Source organism: Fringilla coelebs (genome assembly GCF_963513975.1).
Source record: "Fringilla coelebs genome assembly, chromosome: 1".
NCBI classification, from domain to species: Eukaryota; Metazoa; Chordata; class Aves; order Passeriformes; family Fringillidae; genus Fringilla; species Fringilla coelebs.
This window is the reverse complement of record NC_140028.1, coordinates 130,099,339-130,122,475: the sequence shown is the minus strand read 5'-3', so window position 1 is coordinate 130,122,475 and position 23,137 is coordinate 130,099,339. Positions and strand designations below refer to the sequence as shown.

The 23,137-nt window shown below is 34.1% G+C and overlaps 1 protein-coding gene across 2 annotated transcripts in view; it reads left to right on the top strand.

Annotated features, from left to right (window-relative positions):
* The window catches only part of AKAP9 (A-kinase anchoring protein 9), a 104,981-nt gene that overhangs the window by 32,702 nt on the left and 49,142 nt on the right, over window positions 1-23,137 (top strand). For both annotated transcript variants that reach the window (XM_084214816.1, XM_084214815.1), the window contains exons 4-17: window positions 6,018-6,071; window positions 6,473-6,643; window positions 9,068-9,223; window positions 10,133-10,330; window positions 11,004-13,427; window positions 14,991-15,204; window positions 15,981-16,060; window positions 17,702-17,828; window positions 18,217-18,338; window positions 18,852-18,957; window positions 19,492-19,690; window positions 20,229-20,325; window positions 21,167-21,259; window positions 22,608-22,979. In XM_084214816.1, coding sequence (XP_084070942.1) covers window positions 6,018-6,071; window positions 6,473-6,643; window positions 9,068-9,223; window positions 10,133-10,330; window positions 11,004-13,427; window positions 14,991-15,204; window positions 15,981-16,060; window positions 17,702-17,828; window positions 18,217-18,338; window positions 18,852-18,957; window positions 19,492-19,690; window positions 20,229-20,325; window positions 21,167-21,259; window positions 22,608-22,979 — 4,413 coding nt within the window. The remainder of the gene's footprint in view (window positions 1-6,017; window positions 6,072-6,472; window positions 6,644-9,067; window positions 9,224-10,132; window positions 10,331-11,003; window positions 13,428-14,990; window positions 15,205-15,980; window positions 16,061-17,701; window positions 17,829-18,216; window positions 18,339-18,851; window positions 18,958-19,491; window positions 19,691-20,228; window positions 20,326-21,166; window positions 21,260-22,607; window positions 22,980-23,137) is intronic.

Genomic DNA, 23,137 nt, shown 5'->3' with positions numbered 1-23,137 from the left:
GGACAAATCTGTTGCATGTTATTACTGGTATGATCAATGTACCATTAAAGCAGGCATTATGTCAACTCCATAATGGGCTGGCTCCAGTAATAAATAATGCAGTGTATGCATAAACTGTTGTGGCATGTCATCCTTAAGGTCGTATTAATCCTTTGTATTGCCATGGGAGTATTGGCTGTGCATAATCTCTACTAATTTTCTGTGAGAGACTATTTAACAAGTCGATTACATTTTAATGAGTTTCAAAGCAGCCTCAGTGACTGGCTGAGTGTCAGTCTGCTGGTGGGAGATGATGAATGATTGCCTGTGCATCACTTGTTGTTTGGCTGGTTTGTTTTCTTTCACTTATTAAGCTGACTGTATCTCAGCCCATGAATTTCAGTTGCTTTTGCCCTTCCAGTTCTCTCTTTCCACCCTGCTGGTGTGGGAGTGAGTGACTGAAGTGGGGGCTTAGCTGCTAGCCAGAGTAAGCCCACACATTGGCATCTACAGCTCATCTCTGTCACATTAAAGGGTAGTTGTGTGTGTGGAACTTGGGTCCTGTCAGATAAAACAGTTATGTTTGTAAGGAGTAAACTGCCTCATGCATAAATGTTGGTCAAGAACATGCCAGTAAGAAATAGCTATGGAACATCTAAATACAGAAGGAATTGGTTTTAGTTTGAAAACCTTATTTTTCATGTCTCAAACAATCACTTTGTGTAGGGGCAGTCTGGGTTTTATTTTGCAACGCTCTGTGCTAAACAGTTTAGAACAAACTCACCCAGAATCTTAAGCTTGGCAAAAAGTAAGAGGGGATGAAGTAAATCAAATTTGTCTCATTGCTGTTTGCCATCAAGAGTGTAGCAGACATAGTTTTGAAGAACTGCCATGGTTATAGAGTACCTTTTTAGAATATGCATCACCATGGTGTGTGGTTACTTCTACATGGAATTTGCAGTATGTGAAGAATGTACCCTTGAAAGCAGTTGACAATGTCATTGATACTGGTGTATTTTGACAAGTGAGACATATTACGTATATAATGAAGTATAGATTAAATTCTGATCACTTCTAAGGTGGTAGGAAGGAGTGCTGGAGACTGATTGCAAAAGCTGAAGAAAACATGTCTTTGCACAGGGCAATAAAATACAGAAAACATCTGGTATGATGGCTCATGGTAATTGCAGATGTGTTCTGATTTTAGTGCTTGGGGCTTCAGTTTCAGTTGAATTTAAAGCTCTCATTTTAACATGAAGTTCCACATCTAAGCACTTCATTCTTCAAAGATTTCCATAGAAAACCTGCAGAGGATATTAGGGAGCAAACTTTCAGATACTGAAGACATAGAAGAATAGAATTGCTGAATAGGAAGAATAGGAATAGGAAGAATAGGAATATCTGAATATTCCTTAAAAAAATTACAGATTTCCTAAAAAACGTAGTGGCAGATACATTACTAGGCAGTTCTTATTCCTGCAAAAAGACTTTTTACCTTGCTGAGAGTTATTTTCTAAGACATAGATAGGCAACACAAAACTCATGAATAGTAGCATGATAATGACTCTGAGGAAGAGCAAGCTCAAGCCATCAGATTTGCCATCTTTTCTAATAAACTATTTTTAATTCCATTTCATTACAATTAGCTGGTATCTGAAATGGAGAGACTTCACATTTAGGAATGCAGATATTTAAGGAGCTAATTTTTCAATATGTTTCATATAATCTGTAATGTTACTTTTAAAAGCTCTGCTTCCATTCATGTACACACTGTAAATAAAATGATGTGAAGACTTTTCAGTTGAAGATGAGAATAAATTAATTTTTTCTGTAGCATCATAATTATGCAGATATATAAAATATTGAGCTTATGTTTTTTTTCAAATACATTATTTCTTTTTCATAACACTAAGAAAACCCATATTTGAATAGACATGGGCCTATTGATCCATCATTTTCCTTATAGTTTAGAACATCTGTATTATTTTAAGTGGTTTTGCCAGAAATTGGGTTGAATTGAGGTTGTCATGCTTCGAATTCAAATAGGTTGTAAATAGGTTGTTTTGTTGTTGTTGATAAATTAAATGAGATGGTGTTAATTCTTCAGCCCCTTCTCCTGAGGAATTGATAAAACTAAGTGATAAGGTATTTCCCCCTTTAGTAGACTTACCAAACACAAAATTAAAGGGCAATACAGTTATCTAAGCAAAACTGAAGATATGTTTATATAAGAATTCTCGTATTAAAGGAAGTTTATTGTAAATAAAGTCTTCTGTTCAGTTTTGCTCAGCCATCTTTCTAATACCTATACTATCAAGGTAGTAGCTGACTGAAGACTGGTAAATCCTTCATATGTCCAGCTTGTCTTTTGGGACAACTTCCTCCATGTGAGCAGCAATGACACCTACCTGCATAGTCTTAAATGGTGGTTAGCTGTTTAAGGTTATGGTTGGAACTCAGAACTAAGGGAAGTTAGGTTTTTCCTAACTGTTGACATTTTGAGGGATTTTATAACTGTGTAAGGTAAAGTTGCCCCCATTCATTTTCCATATGCCTCAGTTTTATGGTATAACTGAAAAGCTGTTCTGTCTGATTTTTTTCTCTTCTTGGTTCTTTTTCCAAAATGCAAAATATATCTCTAAAAAGATGGTTAATACAAAGTCTAGAAAGTTGTTTGGTTCTATAAATTTTAATGAAATTCTATACCTCAACCTTAACTACTGCATAAAGAAATCAGTTGCTAATCTGTTACTATATAGAAAAATAGATTAAGCCATGATATTTTAAAAAGTCATCAGTGGTACTCCTTTACAAGTTACTAACCTTAGTTACAGGATTGTAACTATTTTCGCTACAATCTAAAAATGGCCTTTGTTTATGGAGTATAAACCCTCCCCACCAAAACCTCCAAAATATGCTGAAATTAATTTTCCCAAGGTAACCTGATTGCTAATTTTATCTAAGTTCCATATAGTCAGTTGTGACATAACTAGAAAATTCAGGAGAGGCTAAGAACGTTGACAAGCAGTGATCAAGATCTAAATATTAATTTTTAGGAAGGAATCAGGTGTCCAAAATGTACAATAATGGGTGATGGGGGAAAGAAAACGTGAGGTAAAATTGTTAATATGTTCCAGATACTTCTGTATGTTTCTACTACCAAATCAAACAAGTCTTTTAAGCAGAACAGTATGTATTGATTTATGCTGAGCATGAATTTATTATTTATAGAGGGAAATCTCTGTAGTAATGGTATTAATGTTGTTAGTAGTTACACATTATATATTATTACTGCTATTTTTGAGATACAAATTTGAGTCTTCCAAGGTCTAAGAAAGATTAGATAGGGTACAGTGATTTCATAAATGTAATCCTGACCTCTGGTGGCATTTGTCATGAATCACTGCCTTAATCCAGTGGTGGAGGTTGATTTTCCTTGTGTTTCTCAGAAAGAGGATTCCTTTCATTTGCCTTAAGCATATGTATTAACTGATGCTATAGAAATGAAACCTTTATTTTTAGCCATTAGACTACAGATTATATTTTACTTTATAATGCTAAATAACATTTCTGTGAATTATTTTGAATATGCAAGGAAGGAAGAACAATCACACATAATGTCCTTTGAAACTTCCATAATGTTCACTTGTTTCATATTGTTTGTTCACCCAAAACTGTGACGGCTGAGTAATGTATTGTAAAATTTAATCTATTCTTCTTTTGTGATTATTTGCTCATGCAATTTTATCCAGAGCTCTTGTTACTTCTTGGTTCCATTATGTTAAAATGGTATGTGGTTTGATTCTTTCAATGTTTAATTGTTTCCTGGAGTATGTAACTAAGCACATAGTAAGTAATTAAGGCATAAGAATGTTTCAGTTTTAAAGGTGAACTGCAAAGCTTTTAAAGAAGAAATTATAAGAATCTGCATGAAGAGCATTTATAGACTTGCAGAAGATCTTTAAATGGGTAAATCACTGGGAACATAATCCAAAACACAAGAGTCCTGCCGGCCTTGTTTGGCCATCTACTGATACTCAAGTTGGCATCTGAACTACTGAATTCATATATTTCAGATGAGTGGAAAATTAATTTTTAATTAAGATATTTTGAAGCTAGTAACTCATTACCAACTGTTTGCCTGGTCTTACACAGCAGAATTTGTTATGCTAGGGGTTGCCAGGCTACTCCCAAGGTTTCCCTCAACCCAGCTCCCTGCTGCGGCTGTCTGGCTGGGGTGTTTTTCACAGATTGCTGTGCAGTTTGTTGCCTTTTCATGTTTCCACTTGCACTTTGCCAGGAGACTTTTGAAAGAAGAAGGTATCAGATGAGAAGAGCATGGACTACCATGCTACTGTGTGGGTCACTTGTGTGATGTCGAAGAATTGCACTCCCATGAAATGGAGCAGGATTTCTGACATTCCACACAGTTGATTTGAATGTGTGTAGCAAAATCTCAAAGTTAAAGGTCTTTTGTAGAATTTTCAGCTGCTGAGCAGTCTGGAACAGCTAATGAGATAAGACTTTTGTGCCTTTCCTGTTAGCTGTTGTTGTAAAGTGTCTGGTAGTCGCACATAGCCATGATTCATGGGAAGAGAAGTGTATCCACTGTGGTAGATTACAGTGATTGTACACTGCATCTTTTTCAATTAAGCCTAAGTAAAATGGGAGTTGCAAAGGGGAAAGGAAGGATTTCATAATAGTTTCTATTAAACTACTAGTGTTGTTAATCTGGGACATGTGCCAAAATCTGTATAAAGATGTTGGTGCCAGGCACTGCGAAGACATTTGTGTGTCTGAAAGTAGAGCAAACATCTGGCAATACACAAATGATACAGAGTGCCTCTATGAGTTGCCTGGACTGCTGTTTGCTGCAATTTTCTCTATTCCTTCTAAACTAAGGTAGTAATCTCTGTGGTGTCTTTTTTTTACTGGGAAAATCAGAAATGGAAAGGGCACTGTATCAGCTCTGCGCATTCTCTAATGCAGATTTATTCATTCGCCTAATACAAATTCAATGACTGTATTGATCCCATTTATAACAGTGCACTTATTGATTTGCTCAGGCGTGATAGTTATTTGTCAGTAAGTCCTGATCCAGGCTATGGCAGACATCTGAGCAGTACAGCTTCTTTTTTGATTTAAACATAATATCTGGATCTGAAATACTATGCTGCCTTTCCATTTCTAGTACCATTATTTTTGTTTCAGACTCTGATGTAATAATGAGCTCTGAGGAGAAATGCAGCTTCTCTCGCTTTCTCATTTTTGAACATTGGTCTGCTGTTTTAAAAGCCTGCCTGTCTGTTGATCATTACTCATGTGTACACAGCATGTTCTTTTCATTTGGATTTTTTTTTTCCTAAAACTGCTGCTTTGGCTTGTGCTTGCCTTTTGGAGATTTGCTGGTTTTGGTTTGTACAGTCAGTAGAACCAAAGTTCTCATAGAAGCGGAAAGGGCTTGCAGTGTTAGGTGAGTGAAAGAGGATTTATTTTCAAATGTCTTATGTTAAATGTATAATTTCTTTTTTTTTTTCAATTTCATGAAATTCCTTCAAATGGAGAATGAAAGTCTATGATACTGCCTTTCATCTCCTATCAAGAGATAGGTGACTTTCAGAAAGACTAAATCTTGTGGTGTATAAAAATCCTTCAGAAAACATAACTGTGTTTAGTAATATATAAATGCAATTTAAAATGAAATAGTGCTGTATTTTAACGATTTAAAAGATAAAGCTTTGCATTGACCTTTAAATCTGAAGTCCTTTGTTTTCTCTCTAGATGTTGATTGGCAATAAGGTTTTTTGGTTTTAGACAATGGTATTTATTTTTGCAATTTTGGGTATTTTACCTGTTATCTATGCTTACTTTGATGCAATTTGCTATATAAAAGCTATTTTGGATTTCAAATTAAATAAATTTTTGTCACATAACAATTCCCATGGATCTGCAGAAATTGCCATGTAAGATTCAAGTAAGTGGGAAATAAAACTCAAGCTTTATTTCAAATAATGTATTTAGAAATTGTCTTTATACAGGTTAATGGTTGCAGTTTTGTGACAAGAACAGCTATACCTGCAGACTTAATCAGGGTACAGTATTGCAAATTGAATCGGAATACTAATGGAGAATACTAAACACCTCAGTTTTGAACAAAAACTGTTGCTGACTAATACTTTATTTTGCATGCTGTGCTCTACATCTGCACTGTTTGCTGTATTAATATAGTGTATCCTTAAATTTGAAATGCAAACCAGTTTAGTCCATCTATTTAGGCTAAAGTTATAGAGCACAACTCACAGAAACGTTTTGTGTCAGTGCTTTTGAGGTGTGAATTATACTAACAAAGGAGGTTACCATGGCAATAAGATATTTGATGTTCTATTGTGTGTTAATGTTCTAAGGTGGCATTTGGTGCAGAATTTGATGCTTGACTTTATTTACTGTGATAAAACATAAAAATTGGCATGTAAAGGAACTTGGATTGATTTAGGAAGAAGAATTTGGAGTTGGAGACATTCATTCAGAGCATGGAATGCAGCACTCACACACACAGCTAGAGGTGATGGAGAATCAGTTGGCTGGGAAACAGCAAGAGATTGAAGAGCTAAGCAGAGAGACAGAAGAAATGAGGGCAGCCTATGGTACAGAAGGATTGCAACAGGTATAATTACCTTATGTTGCTTTCTGCTTGCTGTTTGGTTTCATGCAAAAATGCGGAGCTTCACTGGAAGGAGTTCACACTAATGATAGCTGTTTAGAATGCACTCAATGTGTGATACAGAATTATTTACCTGTAATTTCTTTCAGTCATATGCCATGTGTTCTGTTACTTTGAATGGCATTTCCATTGTGTGTCCTTTTTCTCTGTATTTTGCGACTAAAATTCGAATTGTCTTTGCAGTGAGATTCTTCAAATTAGGAATGGAAAGACAATTTTCTTCAAGAAAAGTCCTAATTCTTCTCTACTTATGCTAAGACTTTCATGTCTTCCTGCTCCTCCAAGATCAAAAAAACCTCAGGTTTTACTCCCTAAGGAATAATATAACTGAACCAAAATGTATTTATATGTCAGACTTCACAGTGTGAAATACAAAACCAGCAGTGTCAGAATGTTTTAATTTAAAACACCTAATAATTTGGGTTTATGGGAAAACATTTCTTACTTTAAAAATACCATTGGAATATAAACTTAAGTTTTAAAGTAAAGAATATTCTTCCAGTTTAAGCCAGTGGTACAGTGCACTCAAGTCAGTGCTTTGTTGTGCTTTGTTCTTACTTGTCTCTATCCTAATTTGGATTCAGATCATTTGGATTCACTGTATTTTGCTATTTTTTTGCAAAGTACTATAAAATTTTTTAAAAATTCTAATATTCAGTTCTTTTCACCATTGCAGCATTATTATTATTATTATTATTACTATTACTATTACTATTACTATTACTATTACTATTACTATTATTATTATTTTATCTGTGATAATAGATGTCATTTTATCCATCATAGCACCAGTTAGGTGGTTGCCCCAGAAGACATGGTTTATTATTTCTTTGTCTGGTGTTGAATTTTAATTACTGTGTCTTGTATCTGTTGTGCTAAATATAATAGTCATAATCAGAACATAATAAAGAAAATAAGTATTTCTAATGATTGTAACTACTGTTAATTTTTTCTGAAAGAGTAGAAAGTGAAAATGTTTTTTAAAACTGCATTTTTAAAATGGCTATAATTACAATTTTAAAAATAAAATAAAAATTTACTTAAACAAAATTGAGCATTTTTGAGTTTGGGGCTGTGGTACAATAATTTAATTGTTGAAGTGTATTTTTGTTTACAGTGCATAGTATCTCAGTTGAGAAATGCATATGGTTTATTTTTCAGAAGATACAAAAGAATTGTAAAAGGGGAGTGGGAAAGATAGTTGTGTGCTTTAGTTCTGCCTTTGTGGACAACAGAGATTGAATTTAAATAGTTGGAAATTATGTAACATGATGTGCTTTGGAACTAACATATTTACATATTTGGTTTCATTGGACAGTTACAAAAGCAAAAGTGTAGCACACTTAATTTCCTGATCTGTTCCTAAGTTTCTCTACTATAACAAACATTTAGTATTTTCATTAGGCCTGTGCTTTTTTTTTTTTTGGGAGTTGACTCCAGTGTTCTAAAAAGAGCTTTATCAGGAAGCATTACTATGTTAAAAACCAAGATTCAGTCCATAACTTGGTGAAGGTTTTTTTGGGGAACATTGTAAACAAAGCAGTTACAGAAGATTACCAATGGTTTAAGAAATTTGCCACATGTAGAGAGAAGGCTTCCACTAGCCTTAAGCAAGTTCAAATTGAGAAAGAAACTTTATACTGATACATGATTATATAAATGCACACAAAAATATTGCAAATCAATATTGTAGAAATTCTGACTGCTTGAATGTAATTCTACAAAAAATTAAAACAGTTGGCAAAGAATTTTTTTTGTACTCTTATAATTTCTTCATCATTGCAAATTACAAAAGATACATCTGTTAAATATGCTGTATCCATTTTGCAGCTTGAACTGATTTTCTTGTGTAGTTATGAATGATTTCCCTGGGTTCACAGTGTAGGGTACTGCATGGTATCAAATTACCTGCTTTAGTACACTGAATGCTATTTGTTGCACTTCAAGTGAGAGATGATATAACTTGCATTTATTGTGGGAAAAGTGTGTGAATATGAGCAGTTGTACAAAACTGCTGAAACACTATTAATAGATATTCTGGCTTCCTTTATGATGGTTTGTTTATGTGGCCACACTTTTTATTTTAAAAGCAAGTTATATATTTAACTAATTAACCTTAAAAGTTCAGATTTTGTTATTTGTTAACTATATTTTATGGAGAGATCATGTATTGTTCAATGAGGGTGAAAAAGCCCTCTTTCTTAAATTTTTACAAATAAAGCTTGTGAAAATATAAAAACTACACTAGTGAAAACACCTTTTAAACAGAGAGGTTAGGGTTGACTTATTCCTACTTAACTAAAATCAGCTAGTATTTTTGACTGTGGTTTTCATGTGCATTAATAATCTGAATTTTATCTTTTACAGCTGCAAGAATTTGAAGCTGCTATCAAAAAAAGAGATGACATTATCACTCAGCTCACTACTAACCTACAGCAGGCACGGAAAGAGAAGGATGAAACCATGAGGGAGTTCTTGGAGCTTACTGAGCAAAGTCAAAAACTGCAAATTCAGTTTCAGCATGTAAGTAATACAGCTGCCAACATTTATTTGGGTTTGACAACAGTTGTCATTTGGAGGCTCCATAAAAAGCTACTTCCTGCAGAAATTTTTTTGTGTATTTTTCAAGGATCAGTCTCTTAGCATAGATCAGTCATTTTCCTGGTGCTTCCTTTCCTAGTTGTTGTCACAATACATAATAATTAACTGTAAAATGATAAATGTTAGTCTGTTTTCTTTCCTATTATGTGGTAATAGCTTCTGATAAATACTTAATTGTGGCAGTTATCCTGGGGAAAAAATACTTGGGTAGTTAGTTCTCAGACCTTTGGGAAGAAATGTTCCCTTTGAAATCAAAATATCCAGCCATCAACTTCCATGGGCCACAGCTTCACACTCCAGTTCTTATATTTTTGAATAAAAGCTTCCTTTGTGGCATTATTAAAAGGTAGTTTAAATAACAAAGGGAAGCTTCAGAAAGACATTTCTTCTAAAAAGCATGGTGATTGAGGTGCCACAAGCACACAGTCTACACCTTACAGTGGTGCAGTTGGATATTGTAGTATTTAATGCTGTTTAGGAGCATTATATAGCTTATTTTGAGCTTCAAGTGGATTATATTCTAAAGCCTGAGATTTATTATGAAAAATCTGATTATGGGCTCCATAGCTGCAAGTAGTTAGTTTTACTATACACTGATGTATCTGAGATACTGCTGTCCTATGTTAGCTCACCATGAATATTTAATTAATATGAAATAAGTATTGGCTGGCCATCCCAAATGAATAAGGATGTTTGACTTTCTCTAAAAGAGCTTAGATTTCTTTGACTTGTGATGTTGAAGAAGAAAGTAAAGATCACTTTTCTGTATGTAGCACAAGCTTTTTCTGAAAAACCTGATGTATTTTGGGTTTTATTTCTTTAAAATTCAAGTTGCAGGCAAGTGAAGCCCTAAGGAACAGCAGCCATAGTTGCACAGCTGCTGATTTACTGCAAGCCAAGCAACAGATACTTTCACATCAGCAACAGCTAGAAGAACAAGAAAGCCTGCTTAAGAATTACCAAAAGAAGAATGAAGAATTTGAAGAGCAGATTACACATCTTCAAGAGAAAATAGTGACATATGAAATGGTATGTTCCTTACTCTAAAGATCTCTTTTCCTAAACACTTTTTAGGAAAGAAAAAAAAAAAGGCCAAAGCACAGGTAATGAGTTTGCTGCATAGAATGCATACAACGATTTTAAGTTTTTGACACTGTTTCTGTTAACTAATACATAATATGTATATAATTTAAAACTGAAAATTTTATGTCAGTATTATGTATTATTTTTATAAGAGTTGTAGAAATATTTAGAGCAAGTTTTGAAACTATGTTTCATGTGTTAAAACACCTTCAATAAATTACATTATTTTGGAAAAAATAATAACATTATCTACTTGAACATTTTTCTGTGCATTAAGCAAAGGATGAATTTTTTCCTTTGTGTACTTTTTTTATTATCCTTCTGGGAAAACATTTTAAAACCACCTAAAAAATCAAATATTACTAAAAGTGATAGAGACAGTGGGAGGTCAGAAAGAACAGGGGAGAGGCATGATGACATGGGTAGGGTAGGGGTTCTCAGTATTCCAAGGATACAGGAAACCTCCAAATGAGGTAGCAAATAATTTATATTTATGTTTTATAACTAACGTAACCTTTTAGCCTTCTAAGAAAGACTAAATATCTAAGTCTGTAAATGTTGTTACATGTTCACATAATTAGCTAAAAATAAGAACATGGTTTCCCTCTTTTTTGTTAAGGAGAAACAGAGAAAGGAGGGGGAAGATTTGAGTAAATTACAAGAAAAAGAAGCATTAGTTGAAGAGCTGGAAGCAAAACTTGGAGAAGAGGAAAAAAATTCATTTCAGCTAAAGGAAAAACTATCAGATGTCAGCAAATTGCTTGAAGATTTAAAAGAAGAGATTTCCCTAAGGAACCAGCAGATAAGTAATATGAAAGTTGAACTTACCACCTACAAACAGAAAGAAAGACAATGTTCTGATGAAATAAAACAATTAATGGGAACTGTGGAAGAACTGCAGAAAAGATGTTATAAAGACAGCCAGTCTGAAGCTGACATTGTGCAAAGAATGGAATTAGAAACACAAAGGAGACTGGCACAACTTCAGGCTGAATTAGATGAAATGCATGGCCAGCAGATTGTACAAATGAAGCAAGAATTAATTAAGCAGCATGCAGTAGAAATAGAGCAGCGTCTTTTGCAACAAAAAGTAGAATTGGAGCAAACTTCGAGTCTGTGTTTTAATGAGAATGTTAATAAAGATCAAATGCATTTAATGAATATTAAAATTAATGAATTGAATGCAAAATTGCAGGATGCTGATAAGGAAAGGGAAAAAATAAAGCAAGAATTGTCACAACAGATGGAAGTTATTGCAACAGAGAAATCTCTTCAACAAGCGAGAATTGACAATCTTCTTCAAGAACTGAATTTTTCAAGAGAGCAGGTTCAAAGAGCCAAGCAGACTATAGTGGATATGGAATGTAGATTAAATGAAGCTGAAAAATACCGGTTTGTGATTGAAGATTTAAAAACTCAGCTGGCTTCTGCCTCTGAATTTAGGAAAGACTTGGAATTAAAACATGAGGCAGAAATCACAAATTACAAAATAAAACTTGAAATGCTGGAAAGGGAGAAAGATGCAGTTTTGGACAGGATGGCAGAATCTCAAGAAGCAGAATTAGAGAGACTGAGGACAAATCTTCTGTTTAGTCATGAAGAAGAACTTTCCAGGCTTAAAGAAGACTTAGAAAAAGAGCACATGGTGAACATGGAAAGCCTTAAACATAACTTGAATATGCACCATAAGGAGCAATTAGATGAAGTAAAAAATAAAATGAGTCAAAAGATAGAAGCCATGCAATATGAAAAGGACAACTTAATCACAAAGCAAAATCAGTTGATTTTAGAGATTACGAACCTGAAAGATTTACAGCAGTCTATTGTAAATTCTAAATCTGAAGAAATGACACTACAAATCCATGAACTGGAGAAGGAGATTGAAGTGCTTAGGCAAGAGGAAAAAGAGAAGGGTACCCTTGAACAAGAAATACAAGAGCTACAGCTTAAAACTGAGTTGATGCAGGAACAAATGAGGGAGAGAGAAGATACCCTTCAAAAAAAATGTTCAGAACTAGAAACACAAAATAATGTTCTTAAGGGGGAAAATGAAACTCTGGAAGAGAAATTAAAAAATATGTTGGTATGCTCTGAAGAAAACTTACTTTGTAATAGTAGTGTTAGCTCTAAGACAGAAATTTTGGAGTTGCAAAAAAGAATAGAAAAGTTGATTACTGAAAATGAGCAACTTAAAAACCAAAACAGTATCCTCCAAGAGGATACTGAAAGGCAGAAGAGTGTCTTTTCATTGACTGAGAAAAAACTTGAAGCTAGCTATAAGGAACTACAGAAAGAATGTTCAAGTCTTCTGAAGGCAAAAACTGAGTTAGAGGAAAACAAGAAAAAGCAGGAAGCAGAATATAAAAGCAAACTCAAAGCTTTGAATGAAAAGATAAGCCACTTACAAAGCACTAGACCAGTTTTATTTAAAACTAAACCCTCTGGTTTTGAAGGGAGTAAAGAAATAAAGGTGTCCAGGGAAGACATATTTGAGGCTGGAGAAGTTGTTGAGAAAGATGCAACAGAACTTATGGAAAAGCTCCAGGTTACTCAGCGTGAGAAAGTGGAATTATCCCTGAAACTTTCTGATCTCTCTGAACAGTTGAAGTCAAAGGATAGTGAAATCTGTCATTTAAATGAAAAAGTCAAATCCTTAAAAGATGAGAAAGAGCAAATTCTAGTAAAATGTAAAGAACTAGAAGTCACAATTAGTCATGTTCAGAGAAGAAATAGTAGTAGTAATGACTCTAAGAAAAAATGCTCCAAAGGAAAATCTCTAAAGACTGCTACTCCAGCATCTGAAAGTAGGAATAAATCCCCTGGTTCAAGGAGTAAAGCTGATGAAGGAAGAAATTCAAGAGGTAATCTAAGTTCTGGTAAAGACTGCAGCCATGAGGTAACAAAAAGGAAGGAGGTCCAGCAGAAACCAGAACAGCAGTGTGTTGTGGAACATTTGCATGGCATGCCGGACAGGCCGACCCCAACCATTACACAGAGTGAAAATAACCTTCAGCAGCAAGTGGATGCCTTAAAATCAGAGCAGGTATGTGACATAAAACAGTATAGAAAATACTTTAACTATGACAATTTGTAGGAACTTACACTTGAAAATTTGCATCATATTTTTTCCAATTGGCTGCTTTGAAATATAGGTGTGCGTGTCAGTGGAGGAAAGGGTTGTGGCCAGTGGTTGAAAGGGATTACATGAATGACCAGAATTCATGTATGAGAATGCTTTTTGAATGAAAAAAACCTCTTCCCTTGTGTTTAATTAAGTCAACAGCAACAACAAAAATGTAAGAAGACTACCAGAGCACTTCATATTTTGATGCAGCATTTCACTTTCTTAAGGGAAAAATTTATTTTGGACAAAAGTTTTTATTCTGTGATTAGTTTTTCAGTTCTCTTAAGTACTCACTCAAACAATATAAAGAACAATAAAACTTCATCAGCCATCATTGACCAAACTTTTGAAGTATCAAACTTGTGAAATACCAAAATTGCATTATCAAATATTTTGTTTTAAGAAATGTATCCTGGATGTGATCATGAGAATGCATATAATGTGATTCTAACTATTGTTGGCACAATTTTGCTTGTATTTCTCAGTATTGTAAATTAATTGTATGTACCATGGGAAGGATTCTTATTGGTCAATATAAATAGCTAAGTACTGAGCTACCAGTATTTAAATAGGTGGTGGAATCATAAATCTATATGTAAATTTAAATTTATGTACGCTGGTGAAGTTCAATAGCATGCTGCAAGGTGTATGCAACTAAGTGTTCTGTGGAAATAGATGTTAAGCAGACTTCTACTATTTTTTAAGCTTTTTTCTTTGTTTTTTGTTTTAGGAAAATCAACCTAACAGTGAACTAATACCACCAACTGCCTAATATTGCATTGTAGTTCATTCATTTCCTAAGAAATAAAATCACAAGCAAAGCCACATTGGAAACAGTTGTGAGATTATAAAAAAGAGCTTTAGCTTTGTGATGGTTTGGTTTAGGCTTTTTTTGTTTGTTTGATTGATTGGTTGATTTGTTTTTTATAAGGCTGTGCTAAGGGTCTTACAATTTCCTGCCATACAACTAAAAATTGTTGTCCAGAGGCGTCTAAAAACCTTTTCAAACTTCTGCTCTAAGTAGGTCCCTGTTGGCATATCCCAAACATCTTTTTTCTTTACCAATAACATCCCCAAAGTGCAGACTGGAACTACAAGCCTCGAAAATCAATGTTTTTAATGCCTGCTAATAATGCAATCTTTTTTCTGTGTTTAGAGTACACTTCCTTAACTACTCTGTTAATAATGATATTGCTCTTGCTTCACTGGGTTAAAATTCATTGGGGGTTTTATTGCTGCAAAGCAGGAATTGAAGCATATTGAGTTTTGTTTATTTTAATTTGATTTTTATTCTAAGTTGAAGAAGTGTTTTACTATTTTGTTAAAACTCAATTTTCCAAACTATGTATGTTTAAATTTACTTTATGCATACCATATGTGCAGCATTCCATTCAGCACATTATTAATGTCAGAAATTTCCAAAGATGGGCCTTTCTATTTTCTTGTTTCTAACTCTTTTAAATTGTGTCTTTATATTCAAAGACTGATTTGCAACTACAAATGGAAGCACAGCGGATTTGTCTATCCCTGGTTTATTCAGCTCATGTAGACCAGGTGTGTGAGTCCTTGAAGGCAGAAAAAGAGAGTGCGCTTTGCAATCTTAAAGAGGAACTTGTTCATAATCATATACAAGAGATGACTGATCTTAAAAGAATGCATCAGCTGGAGCTCCAGACTCTGAAATTTCAACAAGCAGGTAACTTGACCAGAATGATGAGAATGAAGCTCTGTATGAAAAACTGCCTTAAAAAACCCTAACCAAACAAGCACAAGAATTTGTGCATCTAGCTGTCCAATAAATTGTTTTTATATCATATTTTGAAGTATTTTTTTTCAACAATTTGTTTACCCAGTAAATGCAGTCTATTACTGAGGAAACTTATTACTGAAAAAAAAGTATATAAAAAATAAGGAATCAAAAGTATTACAACACATTGTTTGCTGTTTATATTAGCTCAATTATTTGTAAAGAACAATATAGTAGATTTATCTATAAGGTAAAATAATAAGCAAATGCACCAGCAAAGTATTTTTGGACTTGTTCTTTTCTCTTTTCTTTGCATTGCTGCATTGACTCCCTGCACACTTTAGGTAAACTCTGGTACTACTTTTTGCCTCAGTGAGCTTCTGTGTTATCATGATGGTTTTCTGTCTCAGGCTTTCTGTTGTACCATGTTTTGTCCTTGTTTAATTTTTTTGCACAAGTTTTCTCCCTCCACTAAGCATCTGTATGCTTTTATCTTTCTGGAGGTCAGTAATAAACAAAGTCATTTCTTATCTCTTGCTCCTCTAGAAGGTGCAGCTCAACTGTGACAATTGAAACTGTCCATGTGTTGTAACAATAAGGAGGGGAACAAAAAAGTGTCCTTCCTCAAGCTGAAGAGGTGGCCTCACTGAGGCAGGAAATTAGACCTCTGAAAAGTTGTTGTGCATCTAGTGTTTAAAAATAATATGAATGATTTGTATTCATAGATGATGAAGAGAAATCTACACAAAGACTTATAGAAAAACTGAATGAAGCCATCACTGAGGAATGTTCCAGGCTGGCTCAGGTAAGACTTAACAAAAAGCCTTTTTCAAAATGAAAATTTGGAAAACAAAAAATGATGGTTAGTGAGTCATCATATTTTTCTACATTATTTTTGCAGGTTTTCTTTGCAGCTTTTCTCTTTGCATTGATCTCAAAATAGAGACTGCTGAACTTCAGCTTCCAAAAGAGTATTGCAAATGGTTTTGTATTTTTTTCCCCCTAAACTTATGCCCTTGTTCAGACGAGTCTTTTGTCTTACACATAGTCCTAATCTTCTAGCTAATGTTGATCTCATCTCTACTAGGTTGGAAGTACTTTTTTCCTTTCTCTTTGTTTCTGGATATATGTTTTTGATTTAAGAGTCTTATGTCACTCACAAGTGTCTTGATGCACAGGACATCACCTCTCATATCTGCAATAAGATAGTAATTTTTTTCTTAGCTGCAGCTTATCTTTCAAACAGTTTAAAGTGTCAAACAATCTAAAAAAATTACTGTCTGTATTGTTTTTAATAAATAAATACTACAGTCAAAAATTGAAGCTTATATTTAGTCTTCATTCTAACATCAGCCACCTATAATAATATTTTGGCATATCTTTTTTTCCAGAGGAACAGTAATTGATGGCCCTTACGGGCACTTTTTGACCATCAGTCGAGTTACTTGTTAGACTTATTTCTAGATTAATTAAGCTGCTTTTGTCACTCATTGTAAGTTTTCAAGTCTAAAATGCTTTGAATGGATGGGGTTTGTGGTTTGGAGGTTTTTTTCCTTCTTTGCTGGACTTTTTTCAATACCATTTTAGGAAAGTGAATAGCAGAATTTTAACTTGAGATCCACCATAGGAGAGATTAAGCAGGCCTCCATGATAGCTCACAGAATGTGGCAGCTAAATGAGAATGCTTGGCATGAGTTATTTCACAGTGTAAAAATGCTGCCTGTTTGTATGATCCTTTTGTAGAGCTGTTGGAGAAATTATGGTTTTACTTTTCTAAGTTGAATTGGGTTTTTGTTGAGCACAAAATCTTTAAATGAAGAATCCCACTGGGCTTTGAGCGAGCAGTTTCTTTTCAAGTATCACCTTCAGAAATCATATGGATAAATCTTTTGTTTGCGGGCCCATTGTGAATATGGCAGTGTTCTGCTGACCCCATAGCACCACCAAACATAGGGTATTCTCTTCATTACTTGCTTTTTTATGCCATACCCTTTTGTCTGATTTATTCAGCACTTAAAGAACAAGATGAGCTGTAATCCCTAAAAAGATACAAATTTCTGCTTTAAGGAATTCCTTTTTAAAGTAAAATTGCAGCTTATGAGAATGAGACATTTAAAATGTAAAGTTGCTTTCCACGTTACTAAAGAAGGCTTTTCTCTACAAGATTTTAATACTTGGCAGTTCCAAATTAAATACTAATTTAGAAACATATGCATTTATGCTTTAGCTGAAAAGTCTTTTCATATCTGTTTCTTTTATCAGGAGTTTTAAAGATTGTCAAGGTGGAATTCTTAGGATTCAACAGAACATTTATGCCATCATTTTCACAGAAGTAAATGCTCACAAAATACTACTTTTTCCTGTTTTTCTTGTTTTCTTTGTGAATTGTGATTGATAAAATAATAATAAATTGTTTACTTTTCACTTTGCTTGATTTTTTATGCAGGTTTTGTGTGGCAGTCAGAATGAACATTCTTCAGCTGCTGTTGATATGGAACAAGAAATTTTCTGTAAACCTGATGTAAAAGAAAAACGGAGTGTAGAATTACCAGTACACAGAGATCCAGCTCAAGGTGATGACTTTGTACTATCATGCTGGTTAAAAGTACTCATTTAAAGTATTTCAGACTGGCAATTATGCCATTACTTTTTCAAGTGCATAAATAGCTGTTTTAGAGATTTCCTCATTATTCTGAAGCACTTTATTTTTGTTACAGATATTTTCTTACGCTGTTTTCATGGGGTTTTTCTCTCTCTCTTCCTCCTTTTGTAGAAGAAGCTAGCAATCCTACCAAAAAATGCATGTGTATCAATACATACAAAAATGTGTTCAAAATCTGGAAGGACTTCACTTGTTTCAGTATTTTGTAATGTTTATCAGACAATTCTTCAGGGCAGAACTTGTGAATAAATCACTTGTCTTAAAATTTATGGTAAAATGTTCCTTTTCTTTTTTTAAAGTCCCTGGTTCTTTGTGTAATTTAACTGTCCAAGAAAGTATGGATGCACTTCTCCAGAAGATAATGGAAGAGTACAGCAGGCTGAAAGCACTTCAAACACAGCTGATGGCAGAGTGTAAACAGGTAAACTTTAATAGCATAGAGTATATGAGCATTTGAATTTTCTCTGTTGCATGAATTCCTTCTGGATGACTGAGGAGGTGTTTGAAAATGTTTGTATCCTGGTTGAGTGGCAGAGCAAGGCAGTGATTTGAGAAAATGGAGAAAGCTGCTGTCCACATCACAGAATTGTGGACTGGTTGAGGTTAGGAGACACCTCTGGAGTTCATCTAACCCAGCCCTTCACTCAAAGCAGTGTCAGCTAGGAAAGGCTGCCAAGGACTGTGTCCAGCTGCATTTTGATACTTCACAAGCCCAGTAGGCAGCTTTGCCTGCTTCAGGTTATACATGTCCAGCTCTTCACCTCTCCTAGTACAACAAATGCTCCAAGCCTCCCATCTCCTTTGTTACTCTCTGCTGGACTCATGCCAGTATGTCTGTTTCCCTTTCACACTGGGAGTGCAGCACTGGATATAATATTTTTGTGCTATTACTAGACAAATTGTTGTTAATTGCATTTACTTGGTTATTATTTAGGTCAAGGAACCAAGGGTGTCTTCTTCAGAAAGGAGGAAAGAAGAGAAACCTATCCATATGGAAATAGGAAAGGAAAGTCTGCAGACTCCTTCACAGAATCTAATGGGTAAAAGATGTATATGCTGTTTTTAATGTATGTATATTCAGAGAGAAAGAAAAGACAATGACTTTAAATTTTAACTGATTTATATCTTACTACAGCTAGAACATAACAGATTTTTTCCAGTTTTGCAGTACAATACTCTGATTTTCTTAATTCTCTAAATTCTTTCAGAAGAAGATTCTGTGATACGTTTTTGGTTTAGTACTTCTTAGTTTTCCACAGTAACAATTTGTTACCCATATCAAATATTATTTTGCAAAATGGAAGGTTAGGTTATCATTCTTTGTTACAGAAAATAGTTGACAGGATGTCAGAAATTTTTTTAAACTACATGAATTATTCAGTCATTGCTAAATATTTGTGAAGAAGTTAATATAGTTTCTTTCTTTCATTCTTTCGTTCTTTTGTTCTTTCATTTTGTTTGTTTTTTCTTCCGTTCTTTCTTTGTTTTGTGCTTTTTTTTCTTTTGTTCTTTCTTTCTTTTTCCTTCTGTCTGTCTCTCCTTCTCACCCCCTGTTTCACACAACCTATATACAGATCCTACAATTCAAGAATACTGTTCAAAGGAGATAGGGAACCTTAAAAAACAACTTGAGGAGCAGCATGCTCAAGAACTGGAACACCTCCGGTCCTATTTCCAGCAGCAGCTGAGAGAAAGTCAAGAGAGATACACTACAGAGCTTGTCCATCTGCAGGATAAGCTTCAGATGGCTGGGGTGTCCTCTGACCACATAAGGTATTCATCAGTTTTTCAATGCTTATAACTTCACACTCATTGAAGAAGTGTTTCAAATAACCGTTTGTGTAAAGCTCTGCGTTCTGCTTCAGAACTGGAGCAATTCTTTAGAAACATACTGCTCTGCTGCTCTGTAGTTTTGTTCCTTCAAGTGTTGTTAAGAGTCTTATAAAGAAATGACATAAACATTGCAAATTAAGTAGTGCAGCATTTATAGTTACTAGAGGAAGATTTGATAAACGGAATAATGTATAAAAGTAATTTAATATATATGAGCTTCATAGCAGCAATTTCAAAACTTAACTCAGTAGACCACATTTAGTCCTCAAAACTCCAGGCATTATCCTTTAAATCTAAAAACATCTTGTGTAGATTTAATTGGCTGAAATGAATTATTTTCTAGAATGATAGATAATAATAAAGTTTGTGGTGAAGTTTAGGTCCAGTTAACACATTCTGGTTTTCATCAAGTCATGGGCAAAATATTGACTTTTTAAAAATTATTATTTCCCCTCTCTGCTTTTTGTACCTTTTTTAGTTTATCCACAGATTCCGAAAAAAAATTAAAAGAAGTCTTCATGAAAGTAAAGTGCACAGAAAATCTTCATCAGAAAAAAACAGATAAAGCATTAGAGGTATGATGTAACTCAGTTGATAGCTAATATATATGAGTGGCAGAAATTGGATGCTTTGGTTTCTTAGATGAAATTGAAATAGAAAATACTAATACTTAGTAGATTAAGGTAGTTGTTGTCTTAGTATTGTACTATACTATTAGACAGTCCATGTTAGGGGCAAAATATTTAAATTTTTCTGAAAAACGTATCTGGGAATTATGATCAAGAAAACTTGCTTTATTGATGCTGGGTTTGCATTTATTGTATCTCTGAAACAAGACGTTTCAGTTGGCTGCTTCTTACTAAAGTGGGAGAGAATTAGTGTTCAAATTCTGAAGTTTCTTCAGGAATCTTTAAAATATTGTGACTTTTTTTAAACACGAGTTATGAAAGGAGCAATTAAAGTGAAATACCGGGACTTCTGTCATACAGGCTGCACAGTTTAGGAGAAATTTTGGAAAAGTAGCCCCAAAGATTTTAAGAGACCAAGTGCAAAGGGGAAAGACCCCATGGATTCCTCCCCTAGGAGTGCTGGAAACCTGGCTCAAAAATTCTGCATTTTGCAAAATACTAACATGGTTTTGTACTGTCATTCTGTGCTTACTGACCTGGTTTCGCTGCATTTAACATCTCAGATAGTGCTGGAAGGAGAGTTGTTGCAAACTCAACTTCTAAAATTCATTTTGAAGCAGAAACAAGGCAAAGTGTTCTACCCAGTTCTTCTGTGTTGTGGTACAAAATTACTTGATTTGTATGAGATGAAAAAAACCTAATTAAGGGAAAAAATCTGGATTTAAACTTGAAACTAATGAAGTAAAATCACAAATACATGATCTGAGATTTCATGTTTTCCTTACAGCTTGGCAGGGAGATGGAAATGCAGAATGATTTGGATGTTGTTCAGTTGCTCCAAAAACAGTACCAAGAAAGATTAGAAGAAGAAGTAGCAAAGGTATTACTTTTATTTTATTATTTTAAAATATGTTTAAAAAATCTGTCATTTTTATTTGCTGTTTTCAACTATTTAGGCAATTGCTGTAGCATGTGCTAACTTTTGTATGATTTATTTACAAGGAATAGTTTAATTTTGCTTCTGAATGGAAAAGTCTTAAAAAATTCTGGTATATTTTGGGTTTTCTTAACTATCTTTCCTATTCCTAACTCATAATTTCTCTTCACATGGGTCGTAGTGGTAATTAAAACTTAAAGGAAATAGGCGACATGCTACCATATTCTGCACTAGAATTTATTTTTAAAATCCAGAGACTTAGAGTGCATTTCTTGTTACCATAGGCTTATCAGCAGGTCAGTTCAAAAGACTTTTGCACTTAATAGTTTAGTATTATTTCTTGTCATATTTTATTGTACATTTTAATATGCTGAATAAAATGCATTGCTTTTCTTTCAAGCTGGTGACTAAAACATTAAAAGTAAAAGTAAGATTTTATAGGTAGGGTATATATGTAGATTTGCTTACTTTCTGCTTTTCAAAAAAGTTTCCATTTTTTTGCAAAGTAAAAAAAAGTTATTCTCTAATCTGCTGCCAAGAAAACCCTTCTTTATGAGGAAACAAATGTTGCATTGATTAAGATCAGTTTAAGTTCAAAAGACAAACTCACATTTTCTGGAAAGAAAGATTTTGGTGTTTTCAAGTGTAACAATTCTGTATTTATTATACTATTTTTTCACACTTTTTGTAGCTTATGCTGTAAATAATTGTATTCTAAATTTAGGACAGAATTACTCACATGAGTGGAAATGAGATTTATTTATTAGAGATACTTAGCAACACAAAAGTTAGCAGCCTGTTGTAACTGCAACTGCAGCTGGTTAATGCCAGTAATTTCTTTCTGGTTAAGTAAAGTTCCTGTGCTAAGTATCAAGCACATGGCACTATTTTCTTGATACAGCCCAAAATTCCATGTCAGTCAAACTTTTGCATAGGATGCTTGGCTAGATAGAGAAAGTTTGGCACAGCTGCTCTTAAGTCTGTTTGCCAGCACTTTTTGAAATCATCTAATAGGATCTTTTTTTAAAAAAAACACTTCGATATTTCCATCCTAAATAGTCTATTGTAACTGAAGACAGCATTGTAGTTCATTAAACTACCTTAAATACAGCGTGTCTGTATTTTAAGACATGAACATTTTCAAGATTGACAAGATATCTTTATCTTTTTGTTTTCCTCTGGGAACTTTTAATACTTACATTTTTATTGTTGATGGTCAGCTATGAGATTTCTTCAGTACTAGGAGATGCTGTGAAGCATAAACTAATGTAGACTTCTCTTATTTTTTCAGGTTATTGTGTCAATGAGTGTAGCATTTGCCAAACAGACTGAATTGTCAGGAATTGCTAGGCAGAAGGAAGAAGAAGCACCAATGCAGATTGGGCATCCAGAGAGAATACATTTTGGAATTAAGAAGCAGCGCAATGAGGAAGAGGTTGACACGCTTATTAGGAAAGCAACTGGAGAAGGCAGTAGGAATGAAGAAGGATTGAAATCACTTTGCAAGGAACTCAGTGAAGAGTCTGGAGAGATCAATTCACTTGGAGAACAGCTTCATTCTAATAGCAGCCCTGATTGCATATTAGGACAGGCAACACATAAGTCAGTGATTTCTGAAGAACTTCTTTCCCATAGCAAAGGTCTTACAGCAGAGGAAACACCAGTAAGTGTTAAAAAAAACAGCAGAGAAAAGATCAAGATGAAAATTCCATTTAAATATTTTCTTTTCCCTTTCAAAGAGTTGACAGCTTCAGACCAGAATGATCTACCCTTCTTTACTGTGTGCAATGCCTGAGGAAGGGAATATGATGCCAGCTATAT